The 24,770-nt window shown below is 51.1% G+C and overlaps 1 protein-coding gene across 4 annotated transcripts in view; it reads right to left on the bottom strand.

Moving 5' to 3' along the window:
* Window positions 1-155: 155 nt before the first annotated feature.
* LOC307111180 (kynurenine--oxoglutarate transaminase 1) overlaps window positions 156-24,770 on the bottom strand; it is a 27,908-nt gene continuing 3,293 nt past the window's right edge. For 2 of the 4 annotated variants that reach the window (XM_079790854.1, XM_079790855.1), the window contains exons 2-12: window positions 12,725-12,783; window positions 9,892-10,039; window positions 4,871-5,020; window positions 4,703-4,789; window positions 4,339-4,467; window positions 2,852-2,972; window positions 2,450-2,526; window positions 2,236-2,325; window positions 1,933-2,119; window positions 1,777-1,856; window positions 156-1,248 (exon numbers count right to left, since the gene is read on the bottom strand). In XM_079790854.1, the coding sequence (XP_079646980.1) occupies window positions 1,000-1,248; window positions 1,777-1,856; window positions 1,933-2,119; window positions 2,236-2,325; window positions 2,450-2,526; window positions 2,852-2,972; window positions 4,339-4,467; window positions 4,703-4,789; window positions 4,871-5,020; window positions 9,892-10,039; window positions 12,725-12,777 (1,371 nt within the window). In that variant the 5' untranslated portion in view covers window positions 12,778-12,783 and the 3' untranslated portion in view covers window positions 156-999. Of the gene's footprint in view, window positions 1,249-1,776; window positions 1,857-1,932; window positions 2,120-2,235; window positions 2,326-2,449; window positions 2,527-2,851; window positions 2,973-4,338; window positions 4,468-4,702; window positions 4,790-4,870; window positions 5,021-9,891; window positions 10,040-12,724; window positions 12,784-15,617; window positions 17,175-24,770 lie in introns of those variants that run through there. The other 2 variants (XM_079790856.1, XM_079790853.1) reach the window with 2 other exon arrangements.

Here is a 24,770-nt window from a genome sequence, read left to right as displayed (position 1 = left end):
CCACTCTCCCTTTGCCAGCTGGACGGCCTTGGGCGAGTCACCTCACCTCTAGAGTGGTTTCCTCACTTGTAAAATGGAGAAGTAATTCCTGTCTCAGGGAGTTGCTTAATGAAATGATGGGCACCAAGTGGCTGGCAAGCGAGGGCACACAATAAACACTAGCTACTTCCCTCTCTGTCTAACTGTAAGCCCTGGCCCTCCTGTCCTGCACTCTGACCCCTCTGACTCCTAGGGGATGGGACTGTCTGGGTCTTCCCTGTCAGACACTCAAATGAGGCTCCCATCTCCTAAACACACCCCCACACTCACACCCACACCCAGCATAGGAACACATACCCGCTGAGCCCTGGCTTCTAGGCCTGGCTTTACCATGAATTAACTGTGTGACTACAGACAAGTCCCATGTCCCCGCTCTGCTCTGGGACTCAGTTTTACTCCACAAAATACATCTGTACAGAGAAGTGTAGGATCTGAGGTTCACTGAGGTGCCTTCCACTCTGACCAAGTCCCCATCAGCCATCAGCACCAGAGTGAAGCAGAGTAAAGCCAATTAAGGTTTGAATAACTTAAAATTTTATTCTGAGAAAAAGTACTGTAAAGACAATTTCCCAAGGTCAAGTTTAGATAAGGAAAGGGAGGGCTGCCTGAGCCTTCGCTGGGGTCAGAGCTGGGACTCAAGGCCAGTCCACTGTTGGACTCTGCCCATGGAGTCCCAGCCAAGTCTCAGGAGGCCAGAAGGGACCCAAGACCCTGTGACCTAAAGGAGGGAGGGGCAAGGAAGAGGCCCAGGCCAGGCCTCCCCTACCTCTGCAGCAGGATTGTAGGCACCATGGGGAGTTGCTACCAACTCCCCCAAGAGTAAGAAGGAGGGCTCTTCCCTGAGTCACAGAAAAGGGGTTCACCAGTGCCATCTGTCCCAGCGTGGGAATGCCCAGCTCCTGGACAAAGCCCTGCAGAGCACACAGGGACCAACCCGGTGAGGCAGGGCCGAGGGCGCCGTCAGGCCCCGAGTTCATCCTTCCACTCCCGCAGCTTCTTGTCCATGGCCTGGAGCGTGGATTCATCCTGCGCCAACACAGATCGGTCCTCCTCTTCTCCCCAGACCCCCAGCGGGCCGTGGGGAGCGTGGGGAGCCTTCCCTCCCGCAGCCCTGCCTTTTACCTTCACAAAACAGAAGCGGATGTAGTGGTCAAAGTGCTTCTGCTGGGGCCTGCTGTAGAAGACGGACACGGGGATGGCCACCAAGCCCTGGGGGGGGGAGGAAGCCCGTGTCTCAACAGGGCCCCCCAGCCCAGCAGCCCCGGCTCTCGGGAGGCAGAGAGGTTTCATGGCGTGGGGGAAGAGCGTTCGCGCCAATGTGCACCTCCAGTGCTATGTCAAGGTCACAGGGAAAGAATCCCAGAACATCCCACGTCCCTCCTGTGTGTAGAGAGGACATGGAGGCCAAGAGAGGGGTCAGGGCAGAAACAGAGAGGAGATCAGCCTGAGAATCATAGCTCTGACCTGGATGACCACGGAGTTAATGGGCCAACTCCTCACTGTACAGATGGCAAGACCGAGGCCCTGGGAGGCCGGGAATTCATTCTGCCAACCCACATGCCACCTTTGTACAAAGTAGACAGGCTCGCCATCCTGGACATGGATACAGCCCTGTACCAGGGCTCACGCAGAGGCTGGGCTGGAGTGTGGCCCCTTAGCTTCCTGGTCAGCCCCGGAGCGGAGCAGAGCACAGCCCGTAAAACCAGACACAGGGGCCCCGGCCGGGGCCCCGCCCACCTTGTTCTTGATCATCCACTTGACGAAGCGTCTGTCATAGGGCTCGTCCGCAGCCCCAGGCAGGTCAGGCATCTTGCTCTCTGGGGGACAGAGGCCATGCTGAGCCCTGGGCGGCCTCCAGCCCCCCACCCCCTGCCCAGCCCGGCCACTCCTCACTGAAGTCCGAGATGTCCGTGACGAAGAAGTAGCTGCCCTGGGGGATCACGGGCCTCAGGCCCACAGACTGCACGCTTCGCACCATGTGGTCACGGCTGCGCTGCACGGCCCGCGGCAGCTGCACAAAGTAGCTGCTGGGCTGGCCGAAGTGCAGCTGCTCCCGCTCCAGGCTCTCGGCCACTGCGGCCTGGGGGTGTGGGGGGCGGGGGTGGGGGGGGGATGCACAAGCCGGTCAGGCTGACCTGGCCCAGAGCCAGCCCGGGCCCTCCCTCCCCCCGGGGCGCGGTCCCCTGGCCTCCTCACCTGGGCCTGCGTGGGACAGTGGTAGATGGAGTTCTGATGCACCGTGTACAGGTGCTTCATGAGACGCTCGGGGCCCAGGACCCAGCCCACCTAGACCGCAAACAGGTGGGGTGAGGCCTTCCAGGGCCTGGCCAAAGCCGTCCTTACTTCCCAGGCCACCTTTCCTGCCAGGGGCCACAGCGGGTAGGGGTAACCCCTAACCTTGTCGACTCACCTTCCAGCCGGTGGCGCTGAAGGTCTTGCCAGCGCTGCCAATGGTCAGAGTGCGTTCCCACATGCCAGGGAGGCTGGCTGCCCGAGGCCAAAGAGAACAGCTGCTGAGATGGGGCTGGGGCAGGGAAGGGGTGGTGGCTGGACCCCAGTGGGCCCTCAGGCTCTCTATTCTCGGAGCTCCGATCGTGTTATTTACGGGACTTATTCCAGGTTATCCTCATGACAAGCCTGGGGTGGGTGCCCCTGTTCTCAGAGGGGGTAAGTCACTGCCCCTGTCACATGACCTGTGTGGCTCCAGACCCTTAGGTCCTAATCATCAGGCCTGCTGCTGACTCCCAGACTGGGCTCATGCCCTGGCACAAACAGCCAGGGGAATGGGGGCACCCTGGCCAACTGCGCTCACCAATGCTGATGTGCTGGTGCCCATCGAAGACCAGCCACTGGTAGACCTCGTCCGTGATGCACAGCACATCATGCTGCTGGCACAGGCGGGCTATCAGCTCCAGTTCTGCCTTGGAGAACACCTGTGGGCCGTTCCCAAACACAGAGGCCTGCTCAGAGAGGTGAAGGGTACATCCAAACCCAGAGCCTTTCTGCCCCATCCTATTGAATCCCCACAGCACTGATCCTGTTAGATAATAGAAAAATATAGCCCTAGCGGGTTTGGCTCAGTGGATAGAGCGTCAGCCTGGGGACTGAAGGGTCCCAGGTTCGATTCCGGTCAAGGGCACGTGCCTGGGTTGTGGGCTCGATCCCCAGTAGAGGGAATGCAGGAGGCAGCTGATCCATGATTCTCTCATCATTGATGTTTCTATCTCTCTCTCTCCCTTCCTCTCTGATATCAATAAAAAAAGTATATTTAAAAGAAAGAAAAATATATATTTTGGTCTCTGCCCTTGGTTCCTGGCACAGAGCTCCTGAAACCCTTGCAAATGCCTACGTGACAAGAACATCCTTTGTTCTAATGAGGCAACTCTGGGTGGGTCCTGGGCAGGGCTGGTCCTAGAAAGACCAAGCCGGAATTAGAAGCCTGGATTTTCAGCCCCACTTTTCTAGAGGGGAGAGGGGCTGGAAATGGAGGTACTCAGTGGTTATGCCTACGTGATGAAGTCTCCATAAAACCCAGTCATGTGGGGCTCAGAGAGGGTGATGCCCCCTCCTCCCTGGGGACAGAAGCTCCTGTGCTTGAGGCCCTCCCAGACCTCGCCCTATGCATCTCTTCACCTGGCCGTTCACCTGCGTCCTTCACCACATTCTTTAATACGCTGGTAACCCTGTTTCCCGGAGTTCTGGGAGCTGCTCTAGCAAGTTAATTGAACCCAAGGCGGGGGTCACGGGGAGCTCAGACTCATAGCTGCTTGGTCAGAAGCACAGGTGACACCCTGGACTTGGGGACTGGCACCTGAAGTGGCGTGGGGCCGTCTCGGGGGGCTGAGCCCTGAGCCTGTGGGATGGATGCTCTCTCCGGGAAGGCAGGGTCAGAACTGAGCTGAGTGAAATTGTAGGACACCAAGCAGGTGGCGCAGAAAACCCACACGTCTGGTGTCAGAAGTGTGAGTGCGCGAGTCGTGCGCGAGCGTGGGAGACACCCAGGAGGACGACTGAGTTTTCCTTCACATTGGTTGGCCATGTTCCCATTTTGCAGATGAGAAAACACTCGGAGAGGTGAGGCCACTGTCTCCGGGCCATGGGGAAGGAGGTATGGAGGCACCCAGCCCGCTCCACCATCAGCCCTCATACATCCCCGGGGCCTGCGGGAGCCTCATCCTCACAGCTCACACAGGCAGCTCTCCCACTCCAGAGGAAGAACCTGAGGCCCAAGGCGGCAAATCAGTAAGAGGGTGGGCTTGAACTCAGTGCAGAGGGGTCCCCCGAAGGAGGTCTCAGTACCTTTCCCAGGGGGTTGTTGGGTGTGTTGAGGACTAGGGCTTTGGTGCGAGATGTGAACTTGCTGGCCAGCTCCGTGGGGTCCAGCTGCCAGTTGCTGCTGGAATCCAGTTCCCCATCCCGGGTGGGGGTCTGCAAGAGAGCGGGCAATACTTACTTCCCTGACAATCAACGCTAAGGATCTGACTCTCTTCCCCCTGCCACCGTCCCCACCCTCTCCCCATCCTGGAGAAATGGCTTCCTCCCTTCCTCCCTCCCTCCCTTCCTCCTTTCTCTCCCTCCCTCCCTTTCTTCCCACCTCCTAGGGTCCAACAGAGCACACTCCTTGGACCCCTCTGCCCACCCTCACCCCGACCAGCATTCTCACCGGCTTCAGGGGCACAAACACAGGGCAACCCCCTGCCATCAATGTCATGGGCTCGTAACAGTCAAAAAAAGGCTCGATGATGATGACCTGGTACAAGGGTCAGATTAGCTGAGGTCAGTATCGCCCTGACCCCTCGCCCCCACCAGGCCCCAGCCCCGCCCCACTCACCTCATCTCCTTCGTCCACCAGGGCCTGGAAGGCTGTGAACAGGGCCCCGTAGGCACCCACAGTCACCAGCACGTTCTTTAGAGGGTCTATCTCCTGTCCCAGCAGCTTCCCAAAGAAACTCGCCAAGATCTTCGTCAGGGGTGGGTAACCCTGCCAGGACAGAGGGGTCAGCCGCCTGGCTCAGCCTCGGCCCGCCCACCAGCTCAGCTGCATCCTGGCTATTCGAGCATCTTCTAGGGGCAGGCCTGGGGCAAAGTCAGCTCCTGAGGGTGAGTCCTTTAATCTCCCCCGTAACACCTGCCATAAGACCTGTTCTGTGCCAGCCCAGTGCCCAGGGCTGGGATATGGTGGGGAACCAGACGGAGCGCGTGCCTTCATGGAGCACAGCCCAATACAGCCGCCAAAGCAGTGGCAGCTCTACACCTAAAACACCTCCTGTTAAGTTTAAGGTGCACATTCGTGCCATCTGATCCTCCCAGCAACCTTGCAAGAAAGGCATTATTTTTTATTTTTACTTATTTTTTACTGATGTCAGAGAGGTAGGGAGAGGGAATAGAGAGATAGAAATATCAATGATGAGAGAGAATCATTGATGGGCTGCCTCTTGCACGCCCCCTGCTGGGAATTGAGCCCGCAACCCGGGCATGTGCCCTTGACTGGAATCAAACCTGGGACCCTTCAGTCCACAGGCTGACACTCTATCCACTGAGCCAAACTGGCTAGGGCAGTGGTCGGCAAACTCATTAGTCAATAGAGCCCAATATCAACAGTACAACGATTGAAATTTCTTTTGAGAGCCAAATTTTTTAAACTTAAACTTCTTCTAACGCCACTTCTTCAAAATAGACTCGCCCAGGCCGTGGTATTTTGTGGAAGAGCCACACTCAAGGGGCCAAAGAGCCGCATGTGGCTCTCGAGCCGCAGTTTGCCGATCACGGGGCTAGGCAAGAAAGGCATTATTTGATTCCTACCATCTGGCAGGCAGAAAAATAGAGACCCAGAAGAAGGAAAGGACTTGCCCAAGGTCACCGCAGACGAAGTGCAGGAATAGGGTTTTATGCCGCAGCTTTGGAAGGATCCCATTGGGAGAGGAAGACTGGGTCGTACACTTGTTTGCCGAGGACACTTACAAAACCCTCAAGGCTAAGACAAGTGAGGCGAGTGACTGAAACTAAAGATGGAGAATTTAACGAAATAATCCACGAAACCAGGTCTGACCACCTAAAAATGAAAAGTTTCTGTACAGCAAAATATACCAGGGGCACACTTGAAAGACAAAGAGAAAAAACAATGCAATGTAAGAAAATCAGGTAAGATATTTAACATATAAAGAGCTCTTACAGGAGAAACCAAGATGGCAGCATAGGTAAACACCTAAACTGCTGCCTCGCACAACAATCTCAAAACTACAACTAAAAGACAAAACGAACATCATCCAGAACCACAGGAAAGCTGGCTGAGTGGAAATTCTACAACTAGAAGGAAAGAGGAAAGCACACGGAGAATCAGAGGAGCTGCAAAAGGCTGAGGTACGGAGACACACGCTCGGGCGGCTGAGTGCCTGGCTGGCTTTCTCTAGTGGGAAGGAGACAAAAGCTCCCGACTGCGCTGAACCCCAGTTCCGACTGCACTGAACCCCAGTTCCGGGCGAGCCCCTGGGGACCCAGGCTCTTACGGGGGGAATCTGGACTGTCAGGCGGAAACTCAGGGGAGCCACGAAAGGGAGAGGTCTGGAGGCGCGTGCGCGAGTGCGCGAAGAGAGGACTGACTGCTGAGTGCCGCTGGCTTTCCCTAGCGGGTGGGAAACGGAAGCTCCCCCACTACGCTGAACCCCAGTTCCGGGCGAGAATCTGGGAATCCAGATTCATTGGGGGAGAAACTGGACTGTCTGGCAGCGGGCGAAACTCGAGGGCGGCTTTCTCTCAGAGGTACTTGCAGCGATTACCGAGGGACACTGAGACCCAGGGGCATCATAGGGCAGGGCTGACGGGAAGCCAAGACTGTCTGCTCAGCCCTGAGACTCCGCCCCATCCAAGCTGAGCACAGAGGCTTTTGCAATTTTGCAAGTCTTGTCTCATAAGGCTGTCTCCAGCACAGAAGTTCTCCCGGCATAAACACAGCTGATCCTCACAGCCAATTGGCCTGGAGGTCAATTCCTCCCAATGATACCAACAAAAATCAAGACTTAACTACAACAAGGCTATACACACAGTCCACAAAGGGGTGCACCAACAGTGTCCACCTCAGGTAACTGGGGAGGCCGAGCCACTGGGCCATATAGGACACCTAGCACACAAAGCCACTCTGTCAACTCAGGGAAGCAGCGAAAATGCGGAGACAAAGAAACAGATCACAAACTAAAGAAATGGAGGAAAACAAATGACTGGATATAGAGTTCAAAACCATGGTTATAAGGTTTTACAAGAATTTCCTAGAAAAGGCTGATAAATTCAACTAGACCCTCAAGGATATGAAAAAGGACCAACTAGAAATTAAACATACACTGACTGAAATAAAAAATATTATACAGAGACCCAACAGCAGACTAGAGGAACGCAAGAATCAAGTCAAAGATTTGAAATACAAAGAAGCAAAAAACACTCAACCAGGAAAGCAAAATGAAAAAAGAATCCAAAAATTTGAAGATAGTGTAAGAAGCCTCTGAGACAACCTCAAGCGTACCAACATCAGAATTATGGGGGTGCCAGAAGAAGAGAGAGAGCAAGATACTGAAAACCTATTTGAAGAAATAATGACTGAAAACTTCCCCCACCTGGTGAAAGAAATAGACTTACAAGTCCAGGAAGCGCACAGAACCCCAAACAAAAGGAATCCAAAGAGGACCACACCAAGACACATCATAATTAAAATGCCAAGAGTAAAAGATAATGAGAGAATATTAAAAGCAGCAAGAGAAAAACAGCTACAAGGGAGCACCCATACGATTATCAGCTAATTTCTCAACAGAAACTATGCAGGCCAGACGGGAGTGGCAAGAAATATTCCAAGTGATGAATAGCAAGAACCTACAACCAAGATTACTCTACACCAGGGGTCCTCAAACTTTTTAAACAGGGGGCCAGTTCACTGTCCCTCAGACTGTTGGAGGGACGGACTATAGTTTAAAAAAAAACTCTGAACAAATTCCTATGCACACTGCACATATCTTATTTTGAAGTAAAAAAACTAAACAGCAAAAACACCCGCATGTGGCCCGCGGGCCGTAGTTTGAGGACGCCTGCTCTACACAGTAAAGCTATCATTCAAAATTGAAGGTCAGATAAAGAGCTTCACAGATAAGAAAAAGCTAAAGGAGTTCATCACCGCCAAACCAGTATTATATGAAATGCTGAAAGGTATTCTCTAAGAAGAGGAAGAAGAAGAAAAAGGTAAAGATAAAAATTATGAACAACAAAGACATGTCTATCAACAAGTGAATCTAAAAGTCAAGTGAATAAAAAATCTGATGAACAGAATAAACTGGTGAATATAATAGAATCAGGGGCATAGAAAGGGAGTGGACTGACAATTCTCAGGGGGAAAGGGGTGTGGGGGGTGCGGGAAGAGACTAGACAAAAATCGTACACCTATGGATGAGGACAGTCGGGGGGAGGTAAGGGCAGAGGGTGGGGTGGGAACCTGGTGGAGGGGAGCTATGGGGGGGAAAAAAGAGGAACAATTGTAATAATCTGAACAATAAAGATTTATTAAATTAAAAAAAAAGAGCTCTTACAAAGCAACAAAACAAAATACCCACCCAAATGAAAAAATGAGGTAGGTCACAAAAGAAAAAGTACGGATGCCCGATGTGCATATAAAAGAATAATAATTGAAGAAAAGCAAGTGAAAGTAACATTGAAATGGGGCTATATTATAAGAATATAATGTCCCCATTAGCAGGTATTTAAAAGATTGATAACGCCCGTGGTTGGCAAGAGTGAGACAAATGGTTCCTCTTTCACCCAAATAATAAACTTTCTTGCCAGCTCTGAGACCAGTCTGTTGGTGGGAATGTGAGTAAACCTTCCTGTAGGGCAACTTGACATTATCTAAAATGAGCTTAAATGCTTATGCCCTTTAGTTCTCTCGTTTTACTTCAAGGGATTTATCTGAGAGAAACACTCACACACCTGCACAAAGATACACACACACAGCTATTTACTGTGACACTGTTCATAACAGTAAGATATCCAAGCCAGCCTGGCAGTGCAGAGCTGGGTTAGCAAATCATGGCACATCTAGGGAATGGAGTACTATGCAGCCATGAAAAAGGATGAGGCTCTTTGGACATGGCAAGTCGTCGTGCTGTTTACGGAAATAAACAAGTTACAGAATGTTAATTATAGTATGAGTCCATTTGTGTTACACACAAGTCTCACAAATAGGTATATAAGCATGCGAGTGTATTTTTTTTATGGAAGCATTTTTAAAGGATAAAAGTCTGAACACTCTAACCAAAGTGGCAAATTGTTGGCAGTGGTGTCTCCACATGGTGGAACGGGAGGGAACGTCCCTCCTGACAATTCTGAAGCACACCAACGTTGAAGAGCCATTGGTCTACTCCCAGGGTGGCAAACAGCTACTCTGGGACCCTTCACAGACAGAGTTTGAATTTAGAGTCAAATCAATTAGTAGCTTGTCTTTCAGGGCTCAGCTTACATGTCACCTCCTCCAGGGAGCCTTCTCTGACCCCCTTCTTCCTGCCCCATTTTCCTCCATCACCGCATACCAACTGCCTTTGTTTCCTGGTGTGTGTGTGTGTGTGTGTGTGTGTGTGTGTGTGTGTGTGTATGTGTATGTGTGTGTATATATGTGTGTGTGTATGTGTGTGTGTGTGTGTATTTCTTGTTTTTGTCTGCCTTTTCCCAGACCATGAGCTGTCCCAGCCAGAGGCTGAAACAGAGGACGTACTCAGTGAACACTGAACTATGGCTGGACTGAGTATCCTGGGCTCTTCCCCTCCTTCCCCAGGGCCTATCAGAAGCCTGTGTCCAGGGGCCCGGGAGGGGCGGGAGACTCACAAATGCCCTCGTGTACTGGTTGAGCATGAAGTCCCCGCTGACGGCGTGCTGAAAGGCTTCCACGGCAAAGTCTGGAGGCGGGAAGTCGGGGAAGCCTTGTCCCAAGTTCACAGCGTCATACTCACTGGCCAATTTGGTGAACTCCACCCTGGGCAACAAATGGAGAGTCGGCACCAGCCCATCCCTCCCCCCACCGACCTGGACTCCCACCTGTTTCCAAGGCAGGGTGAGCAAGGCACTGGGCTCGTAGAGAGACCGGACAGCTAGCGTCCGCCCTGGAGATCAGTGCCAGGCTCATCGCTGGTAACATGCTCTTCCATTAGGTGGGCCGGGCACTGTGCCCATCCCATGTCTCAGCCCAGGGGCTTGCAAACTTTCAGACCGTGATCCATGGTAAGAAGTCATCTTTATATCACAAACCCTCCTGGAGTCACATTCTCCTTCTGGTGTGATCTAGCTCCTAGCCTAGCCTAGCCTAGCCTACTCACTTCTTCAGAAACACTTGTCCAGCCCCTCCCAAGCGGATTTCATGACCCACTTGTGCACTTGTCAACACCAGCGTGAAACGCTTGCTCCTGTAGCCTCCCCGATGTGCACGAGGCCCGTCCTGTTCCTGGGTCACAGTGGGGATGGAGAAGCTGAAGTTTGGAGGGACCTGCCCCGTGAGTCCAAGGCACAGCCAGAGTGACCCCCCCATCTGTCTGGAGCGAAGCTGATGCTCTCGATCCTTACCCTGGGCACACGGGCGACCCACCAGCCCACCGTCTGCCCTCAACGACCTTTCTTCTGGGCCTGCCTGGTGGCCACCTCTTCAGGGAGATGGGCAGAGAGGTGGAGAGGCTGGAGGAGGAGGCTGGCATGGGGTTCCAGGCTGGCTGGGGGCAGAGTAGTCAGACCTGGCTGAGTTAAATTTGAATAACGATAACAATCATTATGTCTAGTGTGGGTAAGCATGGGGCTTGGTTGGAAAGTTTGTAAGAGGACATTCTGGTGGGCTGAAGGTGGCCCACGCTGTTTATCAGAATTCTGATTGGGGGAGTGCAGAAGGCGGCGCCCCTAATTATTCCTTGACCTTTCCAAACAAGTCTGTGCCCGTGCAGCCCCCCAGGTGTTCACTGAAATCCTTACGCTTAATCTTTATTTATTTATTTAATATATTTTTATTAATTTCAGAGAGGAAGGGAGAGGGAGCGAGAGATAGAAACATCAATGATGAGAGAGAATCATCCATCGGCTGCCTGCTGCATGCCCCCTACTGGGGATTGAGCCCACAACTGGGGCATGTGCCCTTGTCTGGAATCGAACCTGGGACCCTTCAGTCCAAAGGCCAATGCTCTATCCACTGAGCCAAACTGGCTAGGGCCTACGCTTAATCTTTAGGTGTCCTTGCTTAAAGGACACTGCAGACACATGTGTCCTCCCAAGATTACTTACCCTATTGATTGTATCTAAAAGATAAACTTCATCTCAAACTGCTGTTACAATAAAAGCCTGAAGAGGCAGGCGATTGAGGCTGTCTGGTTCCTTTAGCCAGGCAGTCCCTTAGCCCTCTCTTTCACAGCAATCATGTGTCAGAGTGTTCATTCATCTGTGTTCATTCATCTGTCGCTCAGGGTCTGCTGGTCAGCCCCTGGGGTCTAGAGTCAGTCATTTTCTCCCCAGAGTTCCATGATGCCCCCGAAGACACATGGAGCTACTGAGGCTCAGAGAGGCCAGTGACCTGCCCAGAGTCACACAGCAGCTAATGGCAGTGCTCAGGTGGTGGATGTTCCACAGTAATTAGGATCAGGGAGCCAGGCTCAAACACTCTACAGAGACTGGCTGCCCTCGGGCCACCACCCTGGGTCAGCAGGAACCTGGAGCCCTTTGTTACCCTGACTCTCACGGCCTTGATCCCTCCTGTCCTGTGCATTCTTGCCAGGCCCACTCCTACTCTGCCCTGCCTTTGCACGAGACTTAGCCTCTCCTGGCCTCAGTCTCCCCTTCTGTACAATGGGAGTGGTTGTCTCCAGAGTCTACCAGGTTGTGAGTCAGGAAGGAATCTTGTCTCCCCTCCCAGCCTGCCTCCTCATCATTCCCTGTTCTGAGTTGCACGTTACCTTATCTGCAAAATGGGCCACCAGGCTGCCTAGCCTGCTGCACAGAGAGGACGGAGGGGGCAGTTTGAGGATCAGCCAGACTCTACAGGGAATTTGGGGCTGGCTCTCTCATCCCAAACACCATGGAGCATCGAAGGAGGAAGATCTTGGCAAAACACAAAGTTCTGTACACGGTGGCAGTTTGATAGAAATAATATTCCCGTGTTGTGTAAAAACAACAGCCAACAACCTTCCACTGCATCCATCCATCACCAGTAACAATGGGCACGGGTCCTCCCATATTTAGAACAAGCAGGTGAAGAAAGGAGCTTAATCTCAGCTTGTGGCCAGTGAAGAGCGCCTGTATCTTACCTTCCTATCGTGACTCACTCCGTACTAAGTGTGAAATAAAAAGTCCTAAAAAGCCCCTAGCCTGTGCCTGGGTAGCCTACTTCTAGCATACAGTATTTTGTCTTAACCTCCCAAGGCCGTTCGAGGGAAATAAAATTATCTCCCTTTTGCAGCTGGGGAGCTGGGGGTCCGGGCCCCAGTGCCAGTGCCAAGCGGGGTGCAGCTGAGTTTGGAACCCAAGCCTCTGCTTCAGGTCTCGCCTCTCGTGGGCTGTGGCTGCAGATCTGACTGTCCTGGGCACCACTGAGTTTGTGCAGACCTAGGGACCCGGACCTCCAGCCCTGTCCTGCCCCCACGACCGACCGAGGGACACCCACACACCTCCCCGGCGCCTGCGCACTCACCACGGGTTGTGGTCGATCCCATCCAGCCTTCGTGCGTGCAGCCTTTTGGCCATGGTGAGCTGGAAACAGCAAATGGAAGGTCAGAGTGGAGGAGGCACCAGCCTGGGCCTCTTAGGAAGACTGGAAGCCGGTCCCGAGCCACCACCTTCAACACAGCCGCGCCCGCCCACTCCCAAGGAGGCGATCGGCACTCCCGGCTGGGCTCCAGCCGCCTCCCCCACCTGTGCCCTCCGGGACTCTGCGCCTGGCTCCTCCCCAGGTCACCGGGCTCAGCCGGCTGGACTTGCCCCCCCTGCCAGGCTGGCCCCACAGTTGAAGTTTGACTGAGGACAGGCTGGGGGCTGAGGCGGAGGAGCAGGAGGCAGGGGAGGTGAGAGCAGGGGAAGGACGTGGCAGCGGGGACGGTAGCGGCTCTGTGTACAGGGGACTGGCTGGCTGCGCTCTCCGCGCACTTCTCAGAACAATCTGGCTGGGCCCGTTCTAGGGTGGGGAGTGAGGTGTTCAAGGTCACACCACAAATACACTCAGACGCAGGCCTGTTTGAGATGAGGCCATGTTCTGACTCAGGTGAACTCGCTCAGTTCTGGGGGGCTCGGCGGCCCTTCTCCAGCCCCCCCTCTTCCCCTGTACTCCCTCCAGGGCAGCTTCCTCCTCATCCACAGGTGCCCAGACACCAGCCAGGCCCCAGGGCTGCCTTGGCCGAGTGCCACGGCCGGGTGACTCAGCTCCTCCTGGCCTCAGTCTCCCCATCGGCATAATGGGGGCGTGGGCTTCATGGCCCCTCAGCAGGTTTGTGAGTCTCGGGCTGGCAGGGAGCGGAGCCAGGTCTCTCCTGTTCTCCTCAGCCACCTGCTGTGCTGACAGGGAGCCCTTCCCGTTTCTCCTGGTCTTGCGCTGTCCCCACAGTGTCCCCATCAGAGGTGCCATGATAACCTCCATCTGAAGATGAAGACATGGGGCTCAGAGAGGACCCTGGTCGGGGTAGCGGCAACAGCAGGGTTGCTAGCACCAGACCCCCGACCCGGGGACCATCTGTGTATGGGCCGGGTTTTTCCATAGCCCGAGAGTCCTGCCAATGTGAGCGATTCAAAGAGAGCCCAGCATAGGGATGGCACCGTCCCTTCACGGAATCCCTGATACCCATCACCAGGCCTGGCGCTCAGTACATGTCAAAATAGTTTAAATTTTTTATGTATTGATTGATTTTATTTATTTTTATTTTTTGTATTGATTGATTTTAGAGAGAGAGGGAGGAAGGGGGGAAGAGAGAGAGACAAATATCAATCAATTTGTTGTTCCACTTATTTATGTATTCATTAGTTGATTCTTTTTTTTAAAATATATTTTTATTGATTTCAGAGAGGAAGGAAGAGGGAGAGATAGAAACATCAATGATGAGAGAGAACCATTGATCAGCTGCCTTCTGCACGCCCCCTACTGGGGATCGAGCCTGCAACCCAGGCACGTGCCCTGACCGGGAATCGAACTCTGACCTCCTGGTTCATAGGCTGACGCTCAACCACTGAGCCACACTGGCCGGGCATTGGTTGTCTTATATGTGCCCTTCGCCGGGGATCGAACCCGCAACCTTGGCATGTCGGGATGATGCTCTAACCAACTGAACTACTCAGGATAGCCAGGGCCACATTTTCTAAAATAAATTTTTCTTTTTATGACTAAAAAATGTGGGAGAAAATTACATTTTAGGAGAATATTTATCAATGTGACATGCTGATGTCAGTAAAACAGGCTACAAAATAATGTTTTATAGAAAACATACCCTAGCATATATTTGTATATACATACATTTTTTCTATGACCCTATAGGAGTGGAAAAAAGTTTGGAAGGAAATATATCAAAATGTTAACAAAGGTTCTATACGAGTGGCAACATCATGGGTGATTTTATTTATTTATTTATTTATTTATTTATTTATTTATTTATTTATTTGTTTCTTTTATGTAGGAGAATTATACTACTACTCAACCTCTCCTGTAAGGTTGGCAGCCCTGAGAACTCCTTTCATGTAGCATGTTATGGAGGTATTCCTGCTCCCAAAGGAATGAGGAGCAGACATATTTCCACATGCAAATCATAGGTGATTTAATTTCACGTGCCTGCTTTTCTGTCTCCAAGTTTTTCATAAGAAGATGACACCATGTTCAATGGGTTCCGATGTGTGCATTGTTTTGCATTGCACTTTCTCTGAATTTGGGTGTCTGACAATCTATAGCATGAGTTTGAATGGCATGTTTCCCCCTTCACTCATCCAAAAAGTAACAGTGCACCTCACAACTGATGGCATCCTAGCTACACAGATACAACAAATTACTTTTGAAATAGGGATGCATCATATTAAAAAAAAAAAGCAAAGATGAGTCAGGAGCAGTGTGGAGAGAGGGGCATAGAAGTTGGAGTGGGGGAAGTTTGAGGAGGGTTGGGGTGGGAAAGAATAGAGAGGTGCAGGGGCACAGAGAGAAAAAGGAGGTGAATACATTTAGGAAGGAGATAAAAATAATGGGGGACTGCAGAAACTTGGGGTGCTCAAAGGAGTGACCTTCAAGTATGTCACACAGCACCTGGACCGTGAGGCAGCAGTGTCTGTTTTCAGGCTTACACATAATGTATTCGTTCAGCGAGCGTTTACTGAGCACCGACTGTGTACCCAACATGGGCTGGGCACAGCGGGTGATGGGGAGGCAGCAGCACCAAGCAACCATTCAGATGCAGAGCTACAAGTTCTAGATTGGAAGCAAAGGCAAGGGAGGGACCCGCATCCAGGGTGCAGTCAGGGAAGGCTTCCTGAAAGAGGAGGCTCATGCGTGGGTTTGAAGCCAGGACCAAGCCAGATCCCAGGGGCCCTGGGTCACGCAGGCAGCAGAGAGCACTTACAGTCTGGTGCAAGCACCGGCGGAGTGAAGCTCCAGCCTTCTTTCTCTGGAGGGACCCCACCAGGTGCAAAGAGATGGCTGCCGAATTCCTGAGCATGCCTCCCAGAGCCATGGGGCACTGACGACTTCTCCTCCAGGGGCAGAGGAGAAGGGAGTGGAACACCTGGCCCAGGGCTTGGGTCTCACACACACAGCTCTAATAACAATAACAACAAGGGCTAGTATTTATTGAGCGGCCACTGGGCAGCAGGCATAGCAATTCGTGCTCTGTTGTAGGGTTATCCCTCAGCCCTCAAAACCACCAGTGACACCCCCACACCCCAGCAACCAGGGTGACCCTTTAAAATTGTCAATCACCTCTAACGGGGGGAAAAAATGATCCAGGTGAAGATCATGAATAGCTCCTCACATCACAGAGTCAACTCTATGTTCTGACTCTGGAAACACACACCACCTGCATGTTATCCTTGTGCTAAAATCAAATCTACATCAAATAAGGCCTCTGGGGTCAGAAGAACGTGTTAAAGGACACCGCAGAGATGCAATCAGGGAATGAGGACTGTCTGATAATGGCTCCAGGGTATCTTTTTGGCCTGATGAAAATGTTCTAAAATAAAACGTTCCAGCAGATTCAGGCTGATGGAACTGCCATAAAACAAATGACCCTGTTTCTTCAACAAATAAAATACAAGGGAGGAAAAACCTGGGGCACTAGATATTAAAAGAGACTCAGCAGACACATATTTAAAAGGTCAATGCCTCTAAAAAAAGAAAAGAAAAACATTGGAAGATTCACTGCACATCATTTGCTAAAAAAGCTATAGGAACTAAGAAAGTATGGTACTGGCACAAGGATAGACATATACATCAATGGAGTGGAACTGAGAGTCCAGAAATAAACTCTCACAGTCACGGTCAATTGCTTTTTGGCAAGAGTGGCAAGAAAATTCAATAAGAAAAGAATCACCTTTTCAGCAAATTGTGTGGGGACGACTGAATGTCCACATGCTAAAGTATACATTTGGAACCCCACCTCACATCATATACAAAAATTAACTCGAAGTGGATCACAGACCTACATGTAAAAGCTAAAATGATAAAACTCCTAGAAGAAAACAGGAGTACGTCTTGGTGGCCTTGAGTTAGAAGATGGTCTCTCATGTACAACACCAAAAGTACAAGCAACAGAAGAAAAAAACCCCAGATAAATTGGACTTCATTGAAATGAAAAACTTTTGTGCCACAAAGGATACCATCAAAAAAGTGAAAAGACAACCCATGGTATGGGAGAAAGTATTTGAAATCATAATATATATATGACTAATAAGCACATGAAAATACTAGCATGCTCAACATCATTAGTCATGAGGGAAATGTCACATTAAGATGCCACTGCAGCCCTGACTGGTTTGGCTCAGTGGATAGAGCGTCAGCCCTCGGACTGAAGGGTCCTGGGCTTGATTCCGGTCAAGGGCATGTACCTTGGTTGCGGGCTTGATCCCCAGTAGGGGGCGTGCAGGAGGCAGCTGATCAATGTTTCTCTCTCATCAGTTTCTAACTCTCTATCCCTCTCGCTTCTTCTCTGTAAAATCAATAAAATATATTTTTAAAAAGAATTTAAAAAAGAAAAATAAGTTTTAAAAAAATTCTCACTCGAAGGTATGTAAAAAAAAAAAAAGCCACTGCACACCCAGTAGGATGGCTGCTATAACAAAGATGGATAATTGTGTTTGAAGATGTTGAGATATTGGAACCCTTGTACACTGCTCCTAGAAATGGAAAACACCCTAGAAGTTCCTCAAAATGTTAAAATATAGAGTTCCCAGTAGACCCAGCAATTCCAACCCTACATATCTACCCAAGAGAAATGAAAACATGTCCACACAAAAACTTGAACATGAATGTTCATAAGCAGCATTATTCGTAACTGCCAAAAAGTGGAAACAACCTAAATGCCCATCAATTGACGAACAAAATGTGGTAAATCCATGACACAATATCAATGAACAATAAGAGGAAACGGAGTACACGCTGCAACGTGGGTGGACCTTGAAACTGTGCTAAGTGAGAGAAGCCAGTCACAAAAGGCTACAAATTATGTGATTCCATTAATACGAAACAGGCAAATCTATAGAGACAGCCCTAACTGGTTTGCCTCAGTGGATAAAGCGTCGGGCTGCGGACTGAAGGGTCCCAGGTTCGATTCCCGTCAAGGGCATGTACCTTGGTTGTGGGCACATCCCCAGTGAGGGTTGTGCAGGAGGCAGCTGATTGATGTTTCTAACTCTCTATCCCTCTCCCTTCCTTTCTGTAAAAAATCAATAAAATATATATATTTTAAAATTGCCACAGTTAAAAAAAAAAAAAAAGGCAGTGCCCTTACGATGGCCTTGGGAATGTCTCTCTGATGTGACTGAGGGGACAGCTGTGCCCTTAGCACCGCGGCCAGGCCTCCAGGCTGCTCCCGGGCAGTGCCTGGACAGCGAGACCGGCTGCAGCTGGCAGACACGCGCTCTCAAGGGCTCCCACTGGCTTTGCTGACTTTCTGAGACCTGCCCCGCAGTCTGAGTCTCTTCCCTCCTTTCCTAGGAGGGGGTCAGGCCCCGCCCTGAAACAGGAGTGGGTGCCTAGGGTCTGGGGGCTGCTCTAGAGGGCGCTGTGGGCACCTGCCCAGTCCTGTGGGAGTCAGGGAGGGCTCCCAGGAGAATGTGGCCTCCAAGCCGGGTCCGGGAGGGAAAGTGTGTCCGCGGAGAGAGTGGTGCAGAGGCCCCGGAGCAGCGGAAGGGAGCCGGGAGGTTCCAGGAGCTGAACGGAGTCAGGCCAGAGTTCACCCACTCATTTCTCAGAACTGAGTCGGTTCCCAGGGACATCCTGCAGGAAGCGCTCCCTGCCCCTGTGGCTAAGCACCAGAGCTGGGGCAGGAAAGGGCAGTGTGATGGTTATCTGAGGAGGGACATTCCACGGTGTGACACTCAGGAGATGGCATCAGCATGCTTCGGCCTCACTCAGCCAGGGGACCCGAGGCCAAGGCGGGTCTGAGCCAGTGCAGGGCACAGTCGGTGCCCTGTGCCTGCTGGGTGTTCTAGGGACCAGCTGGCCTGCCTGCCCAGAATTGAGGGTTTTCTCAGGACATGGGATCTGCAGTGCTAAAACGGGGACCCTCCTGGGCAAAGGGGATGGCTGGCTCCCTTCGGCTGGGAGAATGCAGGTCGCTGCTCCCGTCCTGGGCCTGATGTCCTGCTGACTCGTCCAGTACTCAATCCTACAGGGACCCTCCGCCGCCGCCTCCTAACCACCTGGTTCAAATCTGGGGGGGCCGCTGGCTGATCCTCTCTGACACCCTCGCCCACATCGCTCCACGTCTATCAATTCTGTCCTTTCTCCTAAAGCGACTACACCTCCTCTGCCCTCAATCTGCCTTTCTCATTCACTGGGCTGCAGTGGTGGGGATAAGAGGAATACACTCAGCTCTCAGCTCTCAACCTGCACCAGGCGCTGCGGCAAGGACTGAACATGTCATTGGACCTTTCAGCCCTGGAAACAGGTGCTATCCTCGCCCGCAAGGACATGGTAACAATGACAAAATAACAGCTAATACTAATATTGAGCTCCAGAGGTTGGAGGGCCTGCACCACCCGGGGCCCAGGCACGGCAGGCATACGAACCCTGGACAAGATCCCTGCTCGTGGCCCTGCCCACTTCCCGGCCACAACCTCAGCCCCTCACCCTCGTTGGGCACTGCTGACTCTTGGGGCTGGAGGTATCCTGGGCCACCTGGCTCCACAGGCCAGGCTCACTGCCCCGGGGCTGGGCATGGAGACTAGGGTGGGGCTTTTGCTGCAGGAGACTGCCAGGGCAGGGGGTGGTGTGTGTGCCCGAGAGAGTCTGCGGGCAAGGGAGTGAGCATCACTGAACCCTTGGTGCCCACCCAGGCCCAGGCCCTTGGGAGAGGATTAGAACACGGGCTTTGGTGTCATGAGGCAAGTCACTCTATGTCTCCACAGGTCCATTTCCCTATCTATCAAGGAAATAAAATACGGTAATTCACGGAAAGCAGTTCACTTAGTGCCTGGCACAGAAAAGATGCCCAGGAAATGGCTGATGTTAATAATAGCTTGGGGACTTTATGAATATTCATTGAGTTAATATAATATGGCATGAGGGGCTAGATGTGTGTGAACTCGCTCGTGTTTGCTGGCAGGGCTGACTTCTCCATCTGACCTTCTCAGAAGGCATAGTGTCAAGGGCCCACCATACTTTGAGGGGCCCATGAAAATGTTTTAATCTTAATTTATTTTAAAATAAGAAAAAAAGAATAGCCGAAATCGGTTTGGCTCAGTGGATAGAGCATCGGCCTGCGGACTGAAAGGTCCCAGGTTCGATTCCGGTCGAGGGCATATACCTTGGTTGCGGACATATCCCCAGTGGGAGGGGTGTAGGAGGCAGCTGATCGGTGTTTCTCTCTCATCGATGTTTCTGGCTCTCTATCCCTCTCCCTTCCTCTCTGTAAAAAATCAATAAAATACATTAAAAAAAAAAAACAGAAAAAAGAATATAACAACAATGAATATATAATAATGAATTCAGCCTGGATGATATTCATTCTTTATATAGCAACACAGTTGTAAAATTAACTTTTATTTCCTTTCTAATGGAGAAAGGGGCCCATGAAAGTCTTAATGTGACCTGGAACGTAGGTAAACCCATGTGTGGTTGTGACTTCACGTGCAAATAGGAGCGTTTCACTTGAGCATGTGCACACATCTGTCTGTGTTTGTGAGCATGTGGATGTAGTGGGGGCAGCTTCCAGGAATTCGAAGAGGAGGGAGAAACCACGGGGGTCCCAGCTGAGGGCAGGAAGGGCATAGGTGGCCACTTGGGCTGCCCTCACCCAGCAACACCGCCGGGTCTTTGACAGCCCCCATTAATAGGCAAGGACTTGTGGGCTTGCTGTTCTTGAAGCTGCCAGCAGGGGGCACGCAGAGCCAGCCCTGTCTAGACTGGGCTCGCGGGCCCGCTGCTCCACACACTTGGGCACAGGAAGACTCCCACTGCACAGAGGAGGCCCACGAGGGAGCGTGCTGGTCTAGACCCACCTAGAGGCCGGACTGCTGGCCTCCCAGCCCAGCGTTCTCCCACTGACGGGCTGACCCAGGGACCTCCAGGGGGACCTCATTCACGGGCACTCATTCAGCCCATTCAGCCTTTCCCAGGCCATCCCTACCTCCACCTCCCTGTGCCTCATCCCTCCTCTTCCAGGAATCAGGCCTTCCCTGGCCAGCCCCTTTCTAGCCCTGCGGTCTGTCCTAAGGGTAATGACAATGGCCTTTTTTTACTGTTCACTTTTCCTGTGCCAGGCAGCCTGCCGTGCACCTTATAGACAGGTTCCACCACTTTTTAAAAAATACATTTTTTATTGATTTCAGAGAGGAAAGGAGAGGGAGAGAGAGATAGAAACATCGATGATGAGAGAGAATCATTGATTGGCTGCCTCCTGCACGCCCCCTACTGGGGATCGAGCCCGCAACCCAGGCGTTTGCTCTGACCAGAATCAAACGGGGGGACCCTTCAGTCCGCAGTCCGACACTCTATCCACTGAACCAAACCAGCGAGGGCATGGCCAACTGATTTTTGAACAAGGGTGCCAAGATCATTTCATGGGGAAAAATAATCTCTTATTCAACAAATGGAGCCAGGACAACTGGATAGCCACATGCAAAAGAATGAAGTTAGACCTCTACCTCAATCCACCTCCAAAAATTAATTCAAAATGAATCAATGGTCTTGGTCCCATTCTTGATAATGTCCTTGGACGCACATGCTTTTAATATTTATGAAGTCCAAACACATTATTTACCTATGACCCAGTGATTCCACTCCTAGGCATATAATGAAAAGAAATGAAGACATACGTTCACACAGAAACTTGTATGTGAATGTTAACAGCAGCATTATTCATAGCAATGAAAGGTGAAAACAACCCAAAAGTCCTTCAATAGATGCATGGGTCAATTATAGCATAGCCATACAATGGAATGTTATTCAGCCATAAAAAAGAACATGCTACCATCCCTGCTACACCTTAGATGAACCTCAAAAGCAGTATAATGCCCTAACTGGTTTGGCTCAGTGGATAGAGCGTCGGCCTGCAGACTGAAGGGTCCCGGGTTTGATTCTAGTCAAGGGCATGTACCTTGGTTGCGGGCTTGATCCCCAGTAGGCGGTATGCAGGAAGCAGCTGATCAATGTTTCTAACTCTCTATCCCTCTCCCTTCCTCTCTGTAAAAATCAATTATATATATATATATATATATATATATATATATATATATATATATATATATTTTAAAACACACAGTATACTAAGAGAAAGAAGCCAGACCCAAAGGTCACATATTATATGATGACCTTCATAGATTATAGGGAAAGCCACAGAATCAGAAGCAGATTAGTAGCGGCCAGGGGGTGGAGGGAGGAATGTGGGATGTTTATTTAGTGAGGATGGGTTGTTTTTCTGGGGAAATGAAAAAGTTCTGAAACTAGACAGAGGCAGTGGTTGCACAACAATGTGAACACACTTAATGCCACGTGTACACTTTATCCATTTCGCCAAAAGCGTTTTCAACATTTATGTCAATAAATTTGCCTTCACCAAGTTCCTCTGGCTGCATATCTCGAGTTTATATCTCCAGTTTCTGGAACAGTGAATAGTTGAAGTGTCCACATTCCTACAGTCAGCTATTTATTTAATCGCTGCTCCTACTTTTGATTCAAATTTTTTAAAAATAGATTTGAGAGAGAGACAGAGAAACATCGATTTGTTGTCACACTTATTTCTGCACTCATTGGTTGATATTGTATGTGCCCGGACTGGGGAATCCAACCTGCAACCTTGATGTATGGGGATGACGCTCTAACCAATTGAACTACCCAGCCAGAGCTTGATTCAAATTCATCCTCAGGGTTATCACTCTGCCTTTCTTCACTGCACTTTCGTCTTGGTTGGCCAATCCCCTCTTCTGATGATCTGCTTCTGAAATGTCACCTGGGTTTATCTCTGGGAGACGGGCCGCTTTGCTGTCTGGAGGGGAGCTGAATAACATGCGTGGTGCCCAATCAATAACAGGCTTCGGAAGAAGGGATGTGATTGGTCACCGACCATTATGCACACCTGTGGACTGAAGCGCTAGCAGCAAAATCCACATTTTACGCAACTGCTCATAGTTAATGTAACACAGCAGCTGGAACTCAAACCGTGTTGAGGAACTGGTGTCCCTTGATGCAAAAAAAATTTAATTTTTTAACTAAAAATTAACTAAAGTTAAAATTTATTTTAAGTGGTACCTGGAACTCGTCCATATCAGAACCGTGCAAAGCAAGAACTGCTTAATTACGTGTATGTTTGTGCGTACGGATGTTTTCAGGGACACCACTAAATTATTAACCATGGCATTCTTTGGGGTTGGGGTCATATAAACTACTATACAGTTTGATTTAAAAAAAGAGAGACTGTGAAGCTCTGAAATCAGACAGAACTCAGCTGAAGCCGTTGACTAGCTGTGACTTAGGCAAATTACTAAACCTTTCTGGGAATACTTTCTGAAATGAGAACAATGGTAGTGCCTGCCTCACAGGGCTGTAGCGAGACATCAATGAGATAACACATGAAATCACTTAGTGTGTGCCCGGCAGTCAACATTCAACAATGTCATCACTATTATTATTATTATTAAACACCAGTCCATGGCGAAGTGCAGCCATGCGGGCAGCTGGGGGAGGGATGGGGGAAGCACTCAGGAGGCCAAACCCGCCTGGACGGCACCAGGTGACCCTTAGGACCCTTCCACTGCAGCTGCCCAGGCATCTAAGAGCCCAGGCTTCCGGGCTGCCAGGCCAGGGGCCGGTGGCCAGCGGTCAGTGTCCTCCCCCAACACATGCCTCCATCAGCCTGAGCAGCCACTGGCCACCTTCTTGGCCAGAAGTCACCATGACTGGTGACCCATAGGTGCATGATCCCGAGGGAAATGCCTCGGTGACCAATACTGTGACGTGAGCCACACCTCCCGCTGGGCCGGCCTTGCCCAGCCGCCTGCGTTGATGCCCGATAAAGTCTAACGCCTCCTCAGCCTGGACGTTGCGGCAGGCCTGAATCCAGACTCTGCAGTTTCCATGTTCTCTCCTCTTCCGAACATATAAATCCTTTGCCTCTGACTAGACATCACCCACCTGTGCTCAAACTGTACCCCTGCTTGGCGTGCCCTCTGATCCATTCCCCCTGGCAGGGCCCAGCCCCAGCTCTCCCTCCTCTCTGAAACTTCCTGTGTCCACCTGGGCCCTTCTCTGAACTCAGACAGCACCTACTATGCGCCTGACCTCAGTGCTAAATTCCCTAATCTTCACGGCAGTCTGCTAGGAAGGCATTATTAGCTCCCAAGAGGAGAAGGAACAAAGCTCACTCAGCTGTGAGAGCTTGAGCTAGAATTCAAATCCTGGTCCACCTGTCTCCAAAGTCCAAACTCGTTTCCAAAAACCCCTCTTTCAGGCGGTGGGTGCAGCTGCCTCTGTCTGCTCCCCCGCCTGCAGACCATCGGCCCTCGGGGCAGGAGCCACGCCTTGTCCAGCTTCCTTCCCGCATGGCAGCTTGCAAGGGACAGGCGGGTGGTTTTGGCGTTGCAGGCTGCCTCACCTCACCAAGCAGCTCTGTGCAATGAGGACATTTGGTTTAAGTATTTCCCACTGGGTATCTGGAGTCAGTTCTGTACTGGGCCCATCTATCCAGGGCGTAGAAGGCTGTATAGCGTTCCTGGGCTCAAAATGCCAGCAGCTTCCCAGTTACTGAGAAAACGCCAACCACGGCTCCCCTGGGGAGAGGGTACCATGCCCAGGCAAGGCCAGTCTGCTACCTGAACAATCACAGAAGGTGAACGCTTGGACGCTGGCTTGAACCTGGGTAAAATGATCCCGCTCCTCTCTAAACTCGCTACAAGACCTTGGTCCTCTCTAGGCTCAGCTTCCGCATCTGTCCAATGGGGACACTTACAGTGCAATCATCCACAGAAAGCATTTAGCACAGGTCCTGGCCCACAGTAACCTGCAATACCCAGACACTGTTAATGTTTAAACCTAAGGCTTCCCGTAAAGTTAGTTAACCGAG

The sequence above is a fragment of the Cnephaeus nilssonii genome (genome assembly GCF_951640355.1).
Source record: "Cnephaeus nilssonii genome assembly, chromosome: 14".
NCBI lineage: Eukaryota > Metazoa > Chordata > Mammalia > Chiroptera > Vespertilionidae > Cnephaeus > Cnephaeus nilssonii.
This window is presented reverse-complemented; position numbering and strand designations above follow the sequence as displayed.